Source organism: Salmo trutta, chromosome 33, assembly GCF_901001165.1.
Source record: "Salmo trutta chromosome 33, fSalTru1.1, whole genome shotgun sequence".
NCBI lineage: Eukaryota > Metazoa > Chordata > Actinopteri > Salmoniformes > Salmonidae > Salmo > Salmo trutta.
Genome location: NC_042989.1, coordinates 29,967,976 through 29,982,975, shown reverse-complemented (window position 1 = coordinate 29,982,975; position 15,000 = coordinate 29,967,976). Strand labels below are relative to the sequence as shown.

General features: G+C 47.3%; 1 protein-coding gene across 1 annotated transcript in view; it reads left to right on the top strand.

Moving 5' to 3' along the window:
* Positions 1-14,700, top strand: part of LOC115172106 (kinesin-like protein KIF26B) — a 127,555-nt gene extending 112,855 nt beyond the window's left edge. Inside the window, exons 5-6 of the mRNA XM_029729290.1 lie at positions 13,335-13,521; positions 14,665-14,700. Coding sequence (XP_029585150.1) covers positions 13,335-13,521; positions 14,665-14,700 — 223 coding nt within the window. The remainder of the gene's footprint in view (positions 1-13,334; positions 13,522-14,664) is intronic.
* Positions 14,701-15,000: the final 300 nt, after the last annotated feature.

Here is a 15,000-nt window from a genome sequence, read left to right as displayed (position 1 = left end):
CTGATCATCATAAGAGAGGACAACAGTGTGACATCACTAGTGTATTTACACTCGGTTAAGTGGTAGGGGGAGAATGTCCTTCAGCAGCACACAGAGCTGGACATGGAACATCTTTGTTGAATGGTTTCAAAACAAATAGAATGAGAGAAGGCAATGTGAGCTACATGGACGAATCCAGGTATCCTTGTACATGCTGTGGTGTGTATGTGATGTCCGCTGTGTGTGTATGTAATGTCTGCTGTGTGTGTGTATGTGATGTCCGCTGTGTGTGTGTGTGATGTCCGCTGTGTGTGTGTGTATGTGATGTCCGCTGTGTGTGTGTGTGATGGCCGCTGTGTGTGTGTGTATGTGATGTCCGCTGTGTGTGTGTGTATGGGATGTCCGCTGTGTGTGTGTGTGTGTGTATGTGATGTCCGCTGTGTGTGTGTGTGTATGTGATGTCCGCTGTGGTGTGTATATGATGTCCGCTGTGTGTGTATGTGATGTCCGCTGTGGTGAGTATGTGATGTCCGCTGTGTATGTGTATGTGATGTCCGCTGTGTGTGTGTATGTGATGTCCGCTGTGTATGTGATGTCCGCTGTGTGTGTGTATGTGATGTCCGCTGTGTGTGTGTATGTGATGTCCGCTGTGTATGTGATGTCCGCTGTGTGTGTGTGTGTGTGTGTGTGTGTGTATGTGATGTCCGCTGTGTGTGTGTGTGTGTGTATGTGATGTCCGCTGTGGTGTGTATATGATGTCCGCTGTGTGTGTATGTGATGTCCGCTGTGGTGAGTATGTGATGTCCGCTGTGTATGTGTATGTGATGTCCGCTGTGTGTGTGTGTATGTGATGTCCGCTGTGTATGTGATGTCTGCTGTGTGTGTGTATGTGATGTCCGCTGTGTGTGTGTATGTGATGTCCGCTGTGTATGTGATGTCCGCTGTGTGTGTGTATGTGATGTCCGCTGTGTGTGTGTGTATGTTATGTCCGCTGTGGTGTGTATATGATATCCGCTGTGTGTGTATGTGATGTCCGCTGTGGTGAGTATGTGATGTCCTCTGTATGCGTGTGCATTCTGTAATTGCAAGTGAAGCAGCAGACTGCTGAATGTGTTGGAGAGGAGGCAAGCTGTGTGTGCCTGTAGGTGTGTGGTGAGGAGGGGAGCTGGGCTGTTCCAGGTGGTTTCCATGGGGACAGGTTGAGGGAGGAATGGAGGCCTGCCTCTTTCTTGCACTCTGTTGTTCAGTAGTCTCTAGGGAATGTTCTACTGTTCCCTGAGCATGTTAGACACACATGGAGAGAGACAGGAAGCTTAAACTGACTACCCTCCTCTCCTCATCCTCTCTCCTCATCATCTTCTCTCTCCTCTCCTCTCCCCATCCTCTCTCTTCATCTTCTTCTCTCTCCTCTCCTCCTCTCCGCATCCTCTCTCCTTATCTTCTTTTCTCTCCTCATCTTCTCTCTCCTCATCCTCATCTTCTTCTCTCTCCTCATCTTCTTCTCTCTCCTTTCCTCATCCTCTCTCCTCATCCTCTCTCCTCATCTTCTTCTCTCTCTTCATCTCCTCCCCTCCTCTTCCCCTCTCCTCCTCTTCCTCTCTCCTCTCCTCCTCATCCTCTTTTCTCATCCTCTCTCCTCTCCTCATCATCTCTCCTCTCCTCATCTACTTCTCTCTCCTATTCTCCTATTCTCTCTCCTCATCTTCTCTCTCTCTCCTCATCTTCTTCTCTCTCCTCTCCGCTCATTTTCATACTGTCTTTCTTCTTGTGTGTTATCTCACTGAGCAAAGGCCTACTAGCATTAGTAACTAATGTGGTAGTGTGTTGTCAGTTTACCATCATGTGAGGTAGTGTGTTGTCAGTTTACCATCATGTGAGGCAGTGTGTTGTCAGTTTACCATCATGTGAGGTAGTGTGTTGTCAGTTTACCATCATGTGAGGCAGTGTGTTGTCAGTTTACCATCATGTGAGGCAGTGTGTTGTCAGTTTACCATCATGTGAGGCAGTGTCTTGTCAGTTTACCATCATGTGAGGCAGGGTGTTGTCAGTTTACCATCATGTGAGGCAGTGTGTTGTCAGTTTACCATCATGTGAGGTAGGGTGTTGTCAGTTTACCATCATGTGAGGCAGGGTGTTGTCAGTTTACCATCATGTGAGGTAGTGTGTTGTCAGTTTACCATCATGTGAGGCAGTGTGTTGTCAGTTTACCATCATGTGAGGCAGTGTGTTGTCAGTTTACCATCATGTGAGGCAGTGTGTTGTCAGTTTACCATCATGTGAGGCAGTGTGTTGTCAGTTTACCATCATGTGAGGCAGTGTGTTGTCAGTTTACCATCATGTGAGGCAGTGTGTTGTCAGTTTACCATCATGTGAGGCAGTGTGTTGTCAGTTTACCATCATGTGAGGCAGTGTGTTGTCAGTTTACCATCATGTGAGGCAGTGTGTTGTCAGTTTACCATCATGTGAGGCAGTGTGTTGTCAGTTTACCATCATGTGAGGCAGTGTGTTGTCAGTTTACCATCATGTATATCTCAGGTGGTGCTCCATCCCTAACCTCCCTATGTCCTGTTCTGTCTTCTATTTATCTTGTTCTTCCTCTCTCTATCTTATCTCTGTGTGGCGGTTCAGTCCTTAGAGAGGGATGAGTAGATGAAAGAGATGAGAGGGGAGGAGAGGGAAGGAAGGAGGGGCTGTCTGGGAGTCCAGGTGCAGTTTTAGTCACCAGTGTTCCATAGACACTCTTCACTGCTGATCAGATGGAAGGAAGGAGAGAGGGAGGGTAGAAGAGAGTGCTGTGAATTAGGGATATGAGAAGTTGTGGAGGGATGGGAGGGTAGGAGAGAGAGCTGTGAGAGAGGGATGTGTGGAGGGATGGGAGGGTAGGGGAGAGCTGTGAGAGAGGGATGTGTGGAGGGATGGGAGGGTAGGAGAGAGAGCTGTGACAGAGGGGTGTGTGGAGGGATGGGAGGGTAGGAGAGAGCTGTGAGAGAGGATTGTGGAGGGATGGAGGTAGGAGAGAGCTGTGAGAGAGGGATGTGTGGAGGGATGGGAGGGTAGGAGAGAGAGCTGTGAGAGAGGGATGTGTGGAGGGATGGGAGGGTAGGAGAGAGCTGTGAGAGAGGAGTGGGGAGGGATGTGAGGTAGGAGAATTGAGAGAGGGATGTGTGGAGGATGGGAGGGTAGGAGAGAGCTGTGAGAGAGGGATGTGTGGAGGGATGGGAGGGTAGGAGAGAGCTGTGAGAGAGGGATGTGTGGAGGGATGGGAGGGTAGGAGAGAGAGCTGTGAGAGAGGGATGTGTGGAGGGATGGGAGGGTAGGAGAGAGCTGTGAGAGAGGGATGTGTGGAGGGATGGGAGGGTAGGAGAGAGCTGTGAGAGAGGGATGTGTGGAGGGATGGGAGGGTAGGAGAGAGCTGTGAGAGAGGGATGTGTGGAGGGATGGGAGGGTAGGAGAGAGCTGTGAGAGAGGGATGTGTGGAGGGATGGGAGGGTAGGAGAGAGCTGTGAGAGAGGGATGTGTGGAGGGATGGGAGGGTAGGAGAGAGAGCTGTGAGAGAGGGATGTGTGGAGGGATGGGAGGGTAGGAGAGAGCTGTGAGAGAGGGATGTGTGGAGGGATGGGAGGGTAGGAGAGAGCTGTGAGAGAGGGATGTGTGGAGGGATGGGAGGGTAGGAGAGAGAGCTGTGAGAGAGGGATGTGTGGAGGGATGGGAGGGTAGGAGAGAGCTGTGAGAGAGGGGTGTGTGGAGGGATGGGAGGGTAGTGGAGAGAGGGATGTGTGGAGGGATGGGAGGGTAGGAGAGAGAGCTGTGAGAGAGGGATGTGTGGAGGGATGGGAGGGTAGGGGAGAGAGCTGTGAGAGAGGGGTGTGTGGAGGGATGGGAGGGTAGGGGAGAGAGCTGTGAGAGAGGGGTGTGTGGAGGGATGGGAGGGTAGGAGAGAGAGCTGTGAGAGAGGGATGTGTGGAGGGATGGGAGGGTAGGAGAGAGAGCTGTGAGAGAGGGATGTGTGGAGGGATGGGAGGGTAGGAGATAGAGCTGTGAGAGAGGGATGTGTGGAGGGATGGGAGGGTAGGGGAGAGAGCTGTGAGAGAGGGGTGTGTGGAGGGATGGGAGGGTAGGAGAGAGCTGTGAGAGAGGGGTGTGTGGAGGGATGGGAGGGTAGGAGAGAGCTGTGAGAGAGGGGTGTGTGGAGGGATGGGAGGGTAGGGGAGACAGCTGTGAGAGAGGGGTGTGTGGAGGGATGGGAGGGTAGGGGAGAGAGCTGTGAGAGAGGGATGTGTGGAGGGATGGGAGGGTAGGGGAGAGAGGGATGTGTGGAGGGATGGGAGGGTAGGAGAGAGAGCTGTGAGAGAGGGGTGTGTGGAGGGATGGGAGGGTAGGAGAGAGCTGTGAGAGAGGGGTGTGTGGAGGGATGGGAGGGTAGGGGAGAGAGCTGTGAGAGAGGGATGTGTGGAGGGATGGGAGGGTAGGAGAGAGAGCTGTGAGAGAGGGGTGTGGGGAGGTGTGGAGGGAGGGGAGGAGTGTTTATAGAAAGGAACTGCAAGTGACAAGCTTGTTGATGTGGCTCATGAATGGTTCTTTAAAGGCATGGGTAGGATGCTGTGCTTACCTTGAGTTTTTGTTGTTGTTATAAAAATGACTGTTACTGTTGTTCTGGTCATGCTATCACTTAACACCTAGTGAGAGAGGGAGAGGCACACACACACCTGCAACATGTTCAGAATAATGCAGCAGCTGCTGTTAACAGTGGCAGTGGTAGGGTTGCAAAGCTACCGGTAGAGTATCAAAGTTACCAGAATATTCAGTCATTATGGTAATTAATAGAAAATCTATGGCAATCTATCGTAACTCATATACATTTCTTTATACCGGCTTCCATTTTTTCCATGAGTTTCTAGTAGAGGTCGACCGATTAAGATTTTGCAACGTCGATACCGATTATTGGAGGGCCAAAAAAGCCGATGCCGATTAATCGGCCAATTTTTTCCCCCTTTATTTATTTATTTGTAATAATGACAATTACAACAATACTGAATGAACACTTATTTTAACTTAATATAATAATCAATAAAATCAAATTAGCCTCAAATAAATAATGAAACATGTTCAATTTGGTTTAAATAATGCAAAAACAAAGTGTTGGAGAAGAAAGTAAAAGTGCATTATGTGCCATGTAAGAAAGCTAACGTTTAAGTTCCTTGCTCAGAACATGAGAACATATGAAAGCTGGTGGTTCCTTTTAACATGAGTCTTCAATATTCCCAGGTAAGAAGTTTTAGGTTGTAGTTATTATAAGAATTACAGGACTATTTTTCTCTATACGATTTGTATTTCATATACCTTTTGACTATTGGATGTTCTTATAGGCACTTTAGTATTGCCAGTGTAACAGTATAGCTTCCATCCCTCTCCTCGATCCTACCTGGGCTCGAACCAGGAACACATCGACAACAGCCACCCTCGAAGCAGCGTTACCCATGTAGAGCAAGGGAAACAACCACTCCAAGTCTCAGAGTGAGTGACGTTTGAAACGCCATTAGCGCACACGCGGCTAACTAGCTAGCCATTTCATATCGGTTACACCAGCCTCATCTTGGGAGTTGATAGGCTTGAAGTCATAAACAGCGCAATGCATTGCGAATGGCTTCTGGCAAAACGCACGAAAGTGCTATTTTGAATGAATGCTTACGAGCCTGCTGCTGCCTGCCATCGCTCAGTCAGACTGCTCTATCAAATCATAGACTTAATTATAACATAATAACACACAGAAACACGAGCCTTAGGTCATTAATATGGTAAAATCTGGAAACTATCACGTTTATTCTTTCAGTGAAATACGGAACCGTTCCGTATTTTACCTAACGGGTGGCATCCATAAGTCTAAATGTTCCTGTTACATTGCACAACCTTCAATGTTATGTCATAATTACGTAAAATTCTGGAAAATTAGTTTGCAACGAGCCAGACGGCCCAAACTGTTGCATATACCCTGACTCTGCGTGCAATGAACGGAAGAGAAGTGACAATTTCACCTGGTTAATATTGCCTGCTAACCTGGATTTCTTTTAGCTAAATATGCAGGTTTAAAAATATATACTTTTGTGTATTGATTTTAAGAAAGGCATTGATGTTTATGGTTAGGTACAGTCATGCAACGATTGTGCTTTTTTCGCAAATGCGCTTTTGTTAAATCATCCCCCGTTTGGTGAAGTCGGCTGTCTTTGTAAGGAAGAAATGGTCTTCACAGTTCGCAACGAGCCAGGCGGCCCAAACTGCTGCATATACCCTGACTCTGTTGCAGAGGTGACATATTTTCCCCAGTTAAAAGAAATTCATGTTAGCAGGCCATATTAAATAAAGATGCAGGTTTAAAAATATATACTTGTGTATTGATTTTAAGAAAGGCATTGATGTTTATGGTTAGGTACAAGTTGGAGCAACGACAGTCCTTTTTCGCGAATGCGCACCACATCGATTATATGCAACGCAGGACAGGCTAGATAAACTAGTAATATCATCAACCATGTGTAGGTAACTAGTGATTATGATTGATTGATTGATTGATTGCTTTTAAAAGATCAGTTTAATGCTAGCTAGCAACTTACCTTGGCTTCTTACTGCATTCGCGTAACAGGCAGGCTCCTCGTGGAGTGCAATGTAAAGCAGCTGGTTAGAGTGTTGGACTAGTTAACCGTAAGGTTGCATCCCCAAGCTGACAAGGTAAAAATCTGTTGTTCTGCCCCTGAACAAGGCAGTTAACCCACCGTTCCTAGGCCGTCATTGAAAATAAGAATGTGTTCTTAACTGACTTTCCTAGTTAAAAAATATTTATATAAAAAATAAAAAAAATCTGCAAATTGGTGGCCAAAAATACCGATTACCGATTGTTATGAAAACTTGAAATTGGCCCTAATTAATCGACCATTCCGATTAATCGGTCGACCTCTAGTTTCTAGTAGGCCATATGGTTCAAGAGAAAATCGTCCAGTTAATGAAAAGGCATCTAATCAATAATGGAATTATTTTCTGTTAATTCAGCAACTCTTTCACTGATTATACTTAGGATCATGTTTTACAGTTATAAAATGTTTTACAGTTTTTTATTTAAGTAATCTTATTAAATCATTTCATATATTTGACATGTGATAAGGGCTAGAGATAATTACAGACGCCTGTAAAAATCAGAAGTACCCAAAATGGCCACGAGATCAAATCAAATGTATTTATAAAGCCCTTCTTACATCAGCTGATATCTCAAAGTGTTGTACAGAAACCCAGCCTTAAACCCCAAACAGCAAGCAATGCAGGTGTAGAAGCACAGTGGCTAGGAAAAACTCCCTAGAAAGGCCAAAACCTAGGAAGAAACCTAGAGAGGAACCAGGCTATGAGGGGTGGCCATTCCTCTTCTGGCTGTGCCGGGTGGAGATTATAACTGAACATGGCCAAGATGTTCAAATGTTCATAGATGACCAGCATGGTCAAATAATAATAATCACAGTGGTTGTCGAGGGTGCAACATGTCAGCACCTCAGGAGTAAGTGTCAGTTGGTTTATCATAGCCGATCATTCAGAGTATCTCTACCGCTCCTGCTGTCTCTAGAGAGTTGAAAACAGCAGGTCTGAGACAGGTAGCACGTCCGGTGAACAGGTCAGGGTTCCATAGCCGCAGGCAGAACAGTTGAAATTGGAGCAGCAGCATGGCCAGGTGGACTGGGGATAGCGAGTCATCAGGCCAGGTAGTACTGAGGCATGGTCCTAGGGCTCAGGTCCTCCGAGAGAGAGAGGGAGAGAAAGAAAGAATTAGAGAGAGCATACTTAAATTCACACAGGACACCGGATAAGACAGGAGAAATACTCCAGATATAACAGACTGACCCTAGCCCCCCGACACATAAACTACTGCAGCATAAATACTGGAGGCTGAGACAGGAGGGGTCGGGAGACACTGTGGCCCCGTCCAACGATACCCCCGGACAGGGCCAAACAGGTAGGATATAACCTCACCCACTTTGCCAAAGCACAGCCCCCACACCACTAGAGGGATATCTTCAACCACCAACTTACCATCCTGAGACAAGGCCGAGTATAGCCCACAAAGATCTCCGCCATGGCACAACCCAAGGGGGGGCGCCAACCCAGACAGGAAATCACGTCAGTGACTCAACCCACTCAAGTGACGCACCCCTCCTAGGGACGGCATGGAAGAGCACCAGTAAGCCAGTGACTCAGCCCCTGTAATAGGGTTAGAGGCAGAGAATCCCAGTGGAGAGAGGGGAACAGCCAGGCAGAGACAGCAAGGGCGGTTCGTTGCTCCAGTGCCTTTCCGTTCACCTTCACACCCCTGGGCCAGACTACACTCAATCATAGGACCTACTGAAGAGATGAGTCTTCAATAAAGACTTAAAAGTTGAGACCGAGTCTGCTTCTCTCACATTGTAGCTCTATAGGAGAATGCCCAGCCTCCAGCTGTTTGCTTAGAAATTCTAGGGACAGTTAGGAGGCCTGCGTCTTGTGTCCGTAGCGTACGTGTAGGTATGTACGGCAGGACCAAATCGGAAAGATGGTTAGGAGCAAGCCCATGTAATGCTTTGTAGGTTAGCAGTAAAACCTTGAAATCAGCCCTTGCCTTAACAGGAAGCCAGTATAGAGAGGCTAGCACTGGAGTAATATGATCCATTTTTTTTGGTTCTAGTCAGGATTCTAGCAGCCGTGTTTAGCACCAACTGAAGTTTATTTAGTGCTTTATCCGGGTAGCCGGAAAGTAGAGCATTGCAGTAGTCTAACCTAGAAGTGACAAAATAATGGATTCATTTTTCTGCATCATTTTTGGACAGAAAGTTTCTGATTTTAACAATGTTACGTAGATGGAAAAAAGCTGTCCTTGAAACAGTCTTAATATGTTCGTCAAAAGAGAGATCAGGGTCCAGAGTAACGCTGAGGTCCTTCAGTTTTATTTATTTATTTGAGACGACTGCACAACCATCAAGATTAATTGTCAGATTCAACAGAAGATCTCTTTGTTTCTTGGGACCTAGAACAAGCATCTCTGTTTTGTCCGAGTTTAAAAGTAGAACATTTGCAGCCATCCACTCCTTATGTCTGAAACACAGGCTTCCAGCGAGGGCAATTTTGGGCCTTCACCATGTCTCATCGAAATGTACAGCTGTGTGTCATCTGCATAGCAGTGAAAGTTAACATGATGTTTCCGAATGACATCACCAAGAGGGGATAACACTGACATTTATAGTTGATTTGTCAGAGGACAAACCATCCACAGAGACACAGAGATGGCTTGTGATAGATTACATAAAGTCCTTGAAAGATACCACAATTCTGGTATTTTACTGGTAAACTTGGAATGTTTCCAGTAATATACCTTCCCTTTGCAACCCTCAGCAGTGGTTAAGCTGTGTGGGCTAGTGGTAGCTAACATTACCTCATTGGGTTTATATAGGACAGCAGGGGTAAAATTAGCTTCAGCTCTCACAGAGAAATGTGTGGGTGCTTTCAGGAAACTTTTCAGATTGTCAGACACTGCCAGATCATTAAAGAGGTTTAGTCAGTGAGAGTAAGGGAGGGATAGAGAGAGAAAGAAAGAGGGGGAGGAGAAGGAGGGAGTGAGAGAAGGAGAGGTTTCACTCATTAATGAGTGACATCATAATTATCTCACTTTGCACTTCACACAACTGGAACACAACTCCTCAGACAAACACACACACGTTATTGCTCAGAAAAAGTGTTGTTTCAATTACCACAGCAACTTTCCTGAAACTGTGACAACAGACTAAACATTCCTTCAAGGGCCTCTCATGGTGCGGTTTGATGACCTCTTACTTTAACCTGCGCTCAAAGACATGCACGCACGTGCACATATACACACAAACACACACACGGTGCACACTGACATAAACACATACACATGCACACCTCCCTTGCAGATAAATCAACGCTCACACACACACACACACACACATGGTGCACATACCTACTGTATACACACACGCACGGTCCCCCCCCCCTTACCTACACATGCAATCCCCCCCCCCCACACACACACACACGCACACACACACGCACACACACACACACACACACACACAAAGAAACTCCCTTTGTTAAAACTGGATCTATGACAGTGCTGTTTGACTCTCTGCTCTTCTCTCCTCTAAGGATTAAGGTTTTAGATAGGGATAATTCACTTCAGGTATTAATTAAGATTGGTTAAGGACTAAGGTTTGGGATAGGTTTAAAACAGATAAACAGTTTAGCTGTTATTAAGACTCACCTTGCTAAGTCATTGTGAAAGGATGCCCCAGTGGTCGAAGCAGGGAGCTCCCGCTCCATAGACTCAAGCCACAGTTCAATCCCAGCTCCGGCCACTTGTTTTGACTTTTACATTTTTGCCCCTAGTGGACGGTTCTGACGGTGTCTCCCGACGTCCTGGGGACCTGTAAAAACATCAAATTTCAACTTGAATCTGGAGTGATCTTTCGGCTCCTCTTCATCACCACACAGACAGTCACACATCACTCCTGTGCTCTCAGACTCCGGCTGTGATTGGTGGTGATTGAGTAGGCCTTAACCCCCTAGGCCTGATGGGTAAAAACACACACCCTACAGAGGAAGAAATAACTCAGTCAGTGGGAGATGAAAAGGTAGAGAGAGAGAGGGAGACGTTTGACAAAGAGAACAGAGAGGGCATGAGGGAGGGAGAGAGAGGGAGACGTTTGACAAAGAGAACAGAGAGGGCATGAGGGAGAGAGAGAGAGGGAGACGTTTGACAAAGAGAACAGAGAGGGCATGAGGGAGAGAGAGAGAGAGAGAGGGAGACGTTTGACAAAGAGAACAGAGAGGGCATGAGGGAGGGAGAGAGAGGGAGACGTTTGACAAAGAGAACAGAGAGGGCATGAGGGAGAGAGAGAGAGGGAGACGTTTGACAAAGAGAACAGAGAGGGCATGAGGGAGAGAGAGGGAGACGTTTGACAAAGAGAACAGAGAGGGCATGAGGGAGAGAGAGAGAGGGAGACGTTTGACGAAGAGAACAGAGAGGGCATGAGGGAGAGAGGGAGACGTTTGACAAAGAGAACAGAGAGGGCATGAGGGAGAGAGGGAGACGTTTGACAAAGAGAACAGAGAGGGCATGAGGGAGAGAGAGAGAGGGAGACGTTTGACAAAGAGAACAGAGAGGGCATGAGGGAGAGAGGGAGACGTTTGACGAAGAGAACAGAGAGGGCATGAGGGAGAGAGAGAGAGGGAGACGTTTGACAAAGAGAACAGAGAGGGCATGAGGGAGAGAGAGAGAGGGAGACGTTTGACGAAGAGAACAGAGAGGGCATGAGGGAGAGAGGGAGACGTTTGACAAAGAGAACAGAGAGGGCATGAGGGAGAGAGGGAGACGTTTGACAAAGAGAACAGAGAGGGCATGAGGGAGAGAGGGAGACGTTTGACAAAGAGAACAGAGAGGGCATGAGGGAGAGAGAGAGAGGGAGACGTTTGACAAAGAGAACAGAGAGGGCATGAGGGAGAGAGAGAGAGGGAGACGTTTGACAAAGAGAACAGAGAGGGCATGAGGGAGAGAGGGAGACGTTTGACGAAGAGAACAGAGAGGGCATGAGGGAGAGAGAGAGAGGGAGACGTTTGACAAAGAGAACAGAGAGGGCATGAGGGAGAGAGAGAGAGGCCTTCATAAAGAAGACAGTGTTGAAAAGAGCACCTTGTGGGTATTGATAGATTGAGTGGGTGAGTCAGGCTGCCATGACAATGACTCTGTAACCATTGGTAACCAGCAACTGTTACCAATGGAATCCACCGTGTTGATAATCGCATCTGTAACCGCATGGTAACTGCATCGTCTGTAGCCATGTCAGTAACCGTGTCTGTATTTGCGTCGGTAACCACTGTGAAAGTGAATCCTTTCCCCGTTCTGTGTGTCTGTGGTGACAGACACGGTCCGTACCGGGCCCATATTTATATAGCAGCTCAAAGTACAAGTGCTGATCGAGGATCAGCCCCCCCCTGTCCATGTAACCATATGAATTATTATTATCTAATAGGCAGAACTGATTCTAGATCAGCACTGGTCCCATAGAGGCCATAGCGAGCCACTATTTGTGAGTTGCCTGTTACGTCACAATAAGGTTCTCTTGAGGACTGATTGAGGACTGATTGAGGACTGATTGAGGACTGATTGAGGACTGATTGAGGACTGATTGAGGACTGATTGAGGACTGATTGAGAACTGATTGAGGACTGATTGAGGACTGATGCCAGACTGAGTGTTCTACTCAATGCATTGTCAATGGTTGCTGATGAAGAAGGTCTAGAGTTCATTATAGTAGCTTGGAAAAACAATGACATTCCTAAAGGAGGAACACAATTAGTAGGAATACCTTTTGTTGTCGTAGCTAGCTAAGATTGAGTGGAGAGCACCGGATTTTATGTAGCTAATGTTAGCATTGCTAGGAATTTTTGGACAATCCAGGAGAGAACAGGGATAGGAGAGGGAATGAAAGAGAGAGGAGAGCGAGAGGGGTGGGAGATGAGAGAGAGAGAGGAGAGGGAGAGGGGTGGGAGATGAGAGACAGAAGAGGAGGAAGACAAAACTGTGAGGACTGAAGCAGATGAAAGGAACCAGCGTTCCCTTCCCAGTTACAGATGTCACTGCCTGTGTGTGTGTTACTGCTGTGGTAAACTGTGTGTGTGTGTGTGTGTGTTACTGCTGTGGTAAACTGTGTGTGTGTGTGTGTGTTACTGCTGTGGTAAACTGTGTGTGTGTGTGTGTGTGTTACTGCTGTGGTAAACTGTGTGTGTGTGTGTGTGTGTGTGTGTGTGTGTGTGTGTGTGTGTGTGTGTGTGTGTGTGTGTGTGTGTGTGTGTGTGTGTGTGTTACTGCTGTGGTAAACTGTGTGTGTGTGTGTGTTACTGCTGTGGTAAACTGTGTGTGTGTGTGTGTTACTGCTGTGGTAAACTGTGTGTGTGTGTGTGTGTGTTACTGCTGTGGTAAACTGGGCGTGTGTGTGTGTTACTGCTGGGCATGTAATACATCTCCAATTAGCAACATGAATGAGCAATTAGTACATACATTGCACATGGAGCCACCGCAGTGGTGCAGCATGATGGCATGGAACAACTATGTTTAGTGTTGGTTTCCCAGGCGACCACTTATCCACTCTCCTCAGTTGTTTTCTCACAATGGCTTACACTCTGTGCTCTGTTACAGTCCGGGGACAAAACATTTCTCTTACTCTCTGTCTGTCTCATTCCCGCTCTCTGTTTCTCTCCCGCTCTCTTTTAGTCTTTTAGTTTGTATGGTTGGTAAACGTTGGTTTTAAGTCTCTCCCCCCTCTCTCCTGTAGAGCTGCCCAGAAGTTGAACCTGTCTTCTAAGAGGAAGAAGCAGCGCCCAGCGCCCCCCCCAGTGGTGTGTGACCCCCCTCTGTTCCCCACCAACTTCAGTGGGACCCTGCAGACCAGCCCTCCCCCTGCCCCCCCCTGCCTGCTACGGGCCGCCAGCAAGATCAAAGACACCCCCGGACTGGGCAAGGTAGAACCACACACACACACACACACACACACTATGGTACAGTATGCATGCTGATGAATGGAAACGGTGACATTTTCAGGGTAAAAATGTCACCTGCTGTCCCTGTGGAGAGTCCTGCTGCTGTGGCCTTTTCATGTCACACGCACACACACACACACACACACGCACACACACACACACACACACACACACACACACACACACACACACACACACACACACACACACACACACACACACACACACACATTTCCCTGCCGCCTGTGATCTGCGACAGTGGGCAGGAAATTAGACCATACAGCGAGATATGACAGGAGAACAGCATTAACATCCCCAGATAGTGGAGAGGTGTTGTGTGAGATCTGGTTCCTGCAGTGTATGTCGTTCAGTTCCTGGTGTACATGACGGACACAGGAGGCCGATACAGGAGGCACATTTTTTATTTATACATTTTTTAACCTTTATTTAACTTGGCAAGTCAGTTAAGAACACATTCTTATTTACAATGATGGCCTACCCCGGCGAAACCCTAACCCGGGCCAATTGTGCACCGCCCTATGGGACTCCCAATCACGGCCAGTTGTGATACAGCCTGGAATCGAACCAGGGTCTGTAGTGATGCCTCCAGCACTGAGATGCAATGCCTTAGACTGCTGGCCCACTCGGGAGCTTACAGGAGATACAGTAGACAGATACAGGAGACAGATACAGGATGGAGACATCAGAGAAATGCCCTGGGAAATCAGTTTTGGAAGGCAAATGTCATGAGCCACATGGATAAGCGTTTAGAGTGTGTGTGTGTGTGTGCACATATGCGTGTGTGCGTGTGTCTGTGTGTGTGCATGCGTGCCGTTGGATTTGCTCAAGTCTCCCAAGGGTCTTAGCCATGACTGACAGGTTGCTGTTTCAGATCCTCCCTCCTCCTGTTGTGTTTTGGTACATTCCAGCTCACCTTAATCAAATCAGCCCAGCAGAGATGATTCCAATCATTCCAGATTGCGGGGGGAGATATTTTATATCAGTGAAGGAAATTATACGGCACGTGTTCTTATCTTGAAAGGCGGCACGTGTTATCTTTATTTAAAAAAAATCCCTGAAGGAAAGATTAGGTGCTGTGCTGGTTTGTGATCCTCTGACTGCTAGCATCTCTACCTGGATTCTCTGAAGAGACAGATGTGAAGGAATGGAGAGATCAGTTTTTCTGTCTTATAAAATGTTGTATAAATCATGGTACACCGTTGGCATATAGTTTTGCCGATTTTGCCGGCTTCCACAGTCACATCAATCACCCAGCAAAGTGTTAACCACACACACACACAGACAGACAGACAGACAGACAGACAGACAGACAGACAGACAGACAGACAGACAGACAGACAGACAGACAGACAGACAGGAGCAGCGACCTTGAGAGAAATGACACTGACGCATAATCAATTTTTTATAGCTCTCTCTCAGGCCAAAGACAGCTCCTCACAG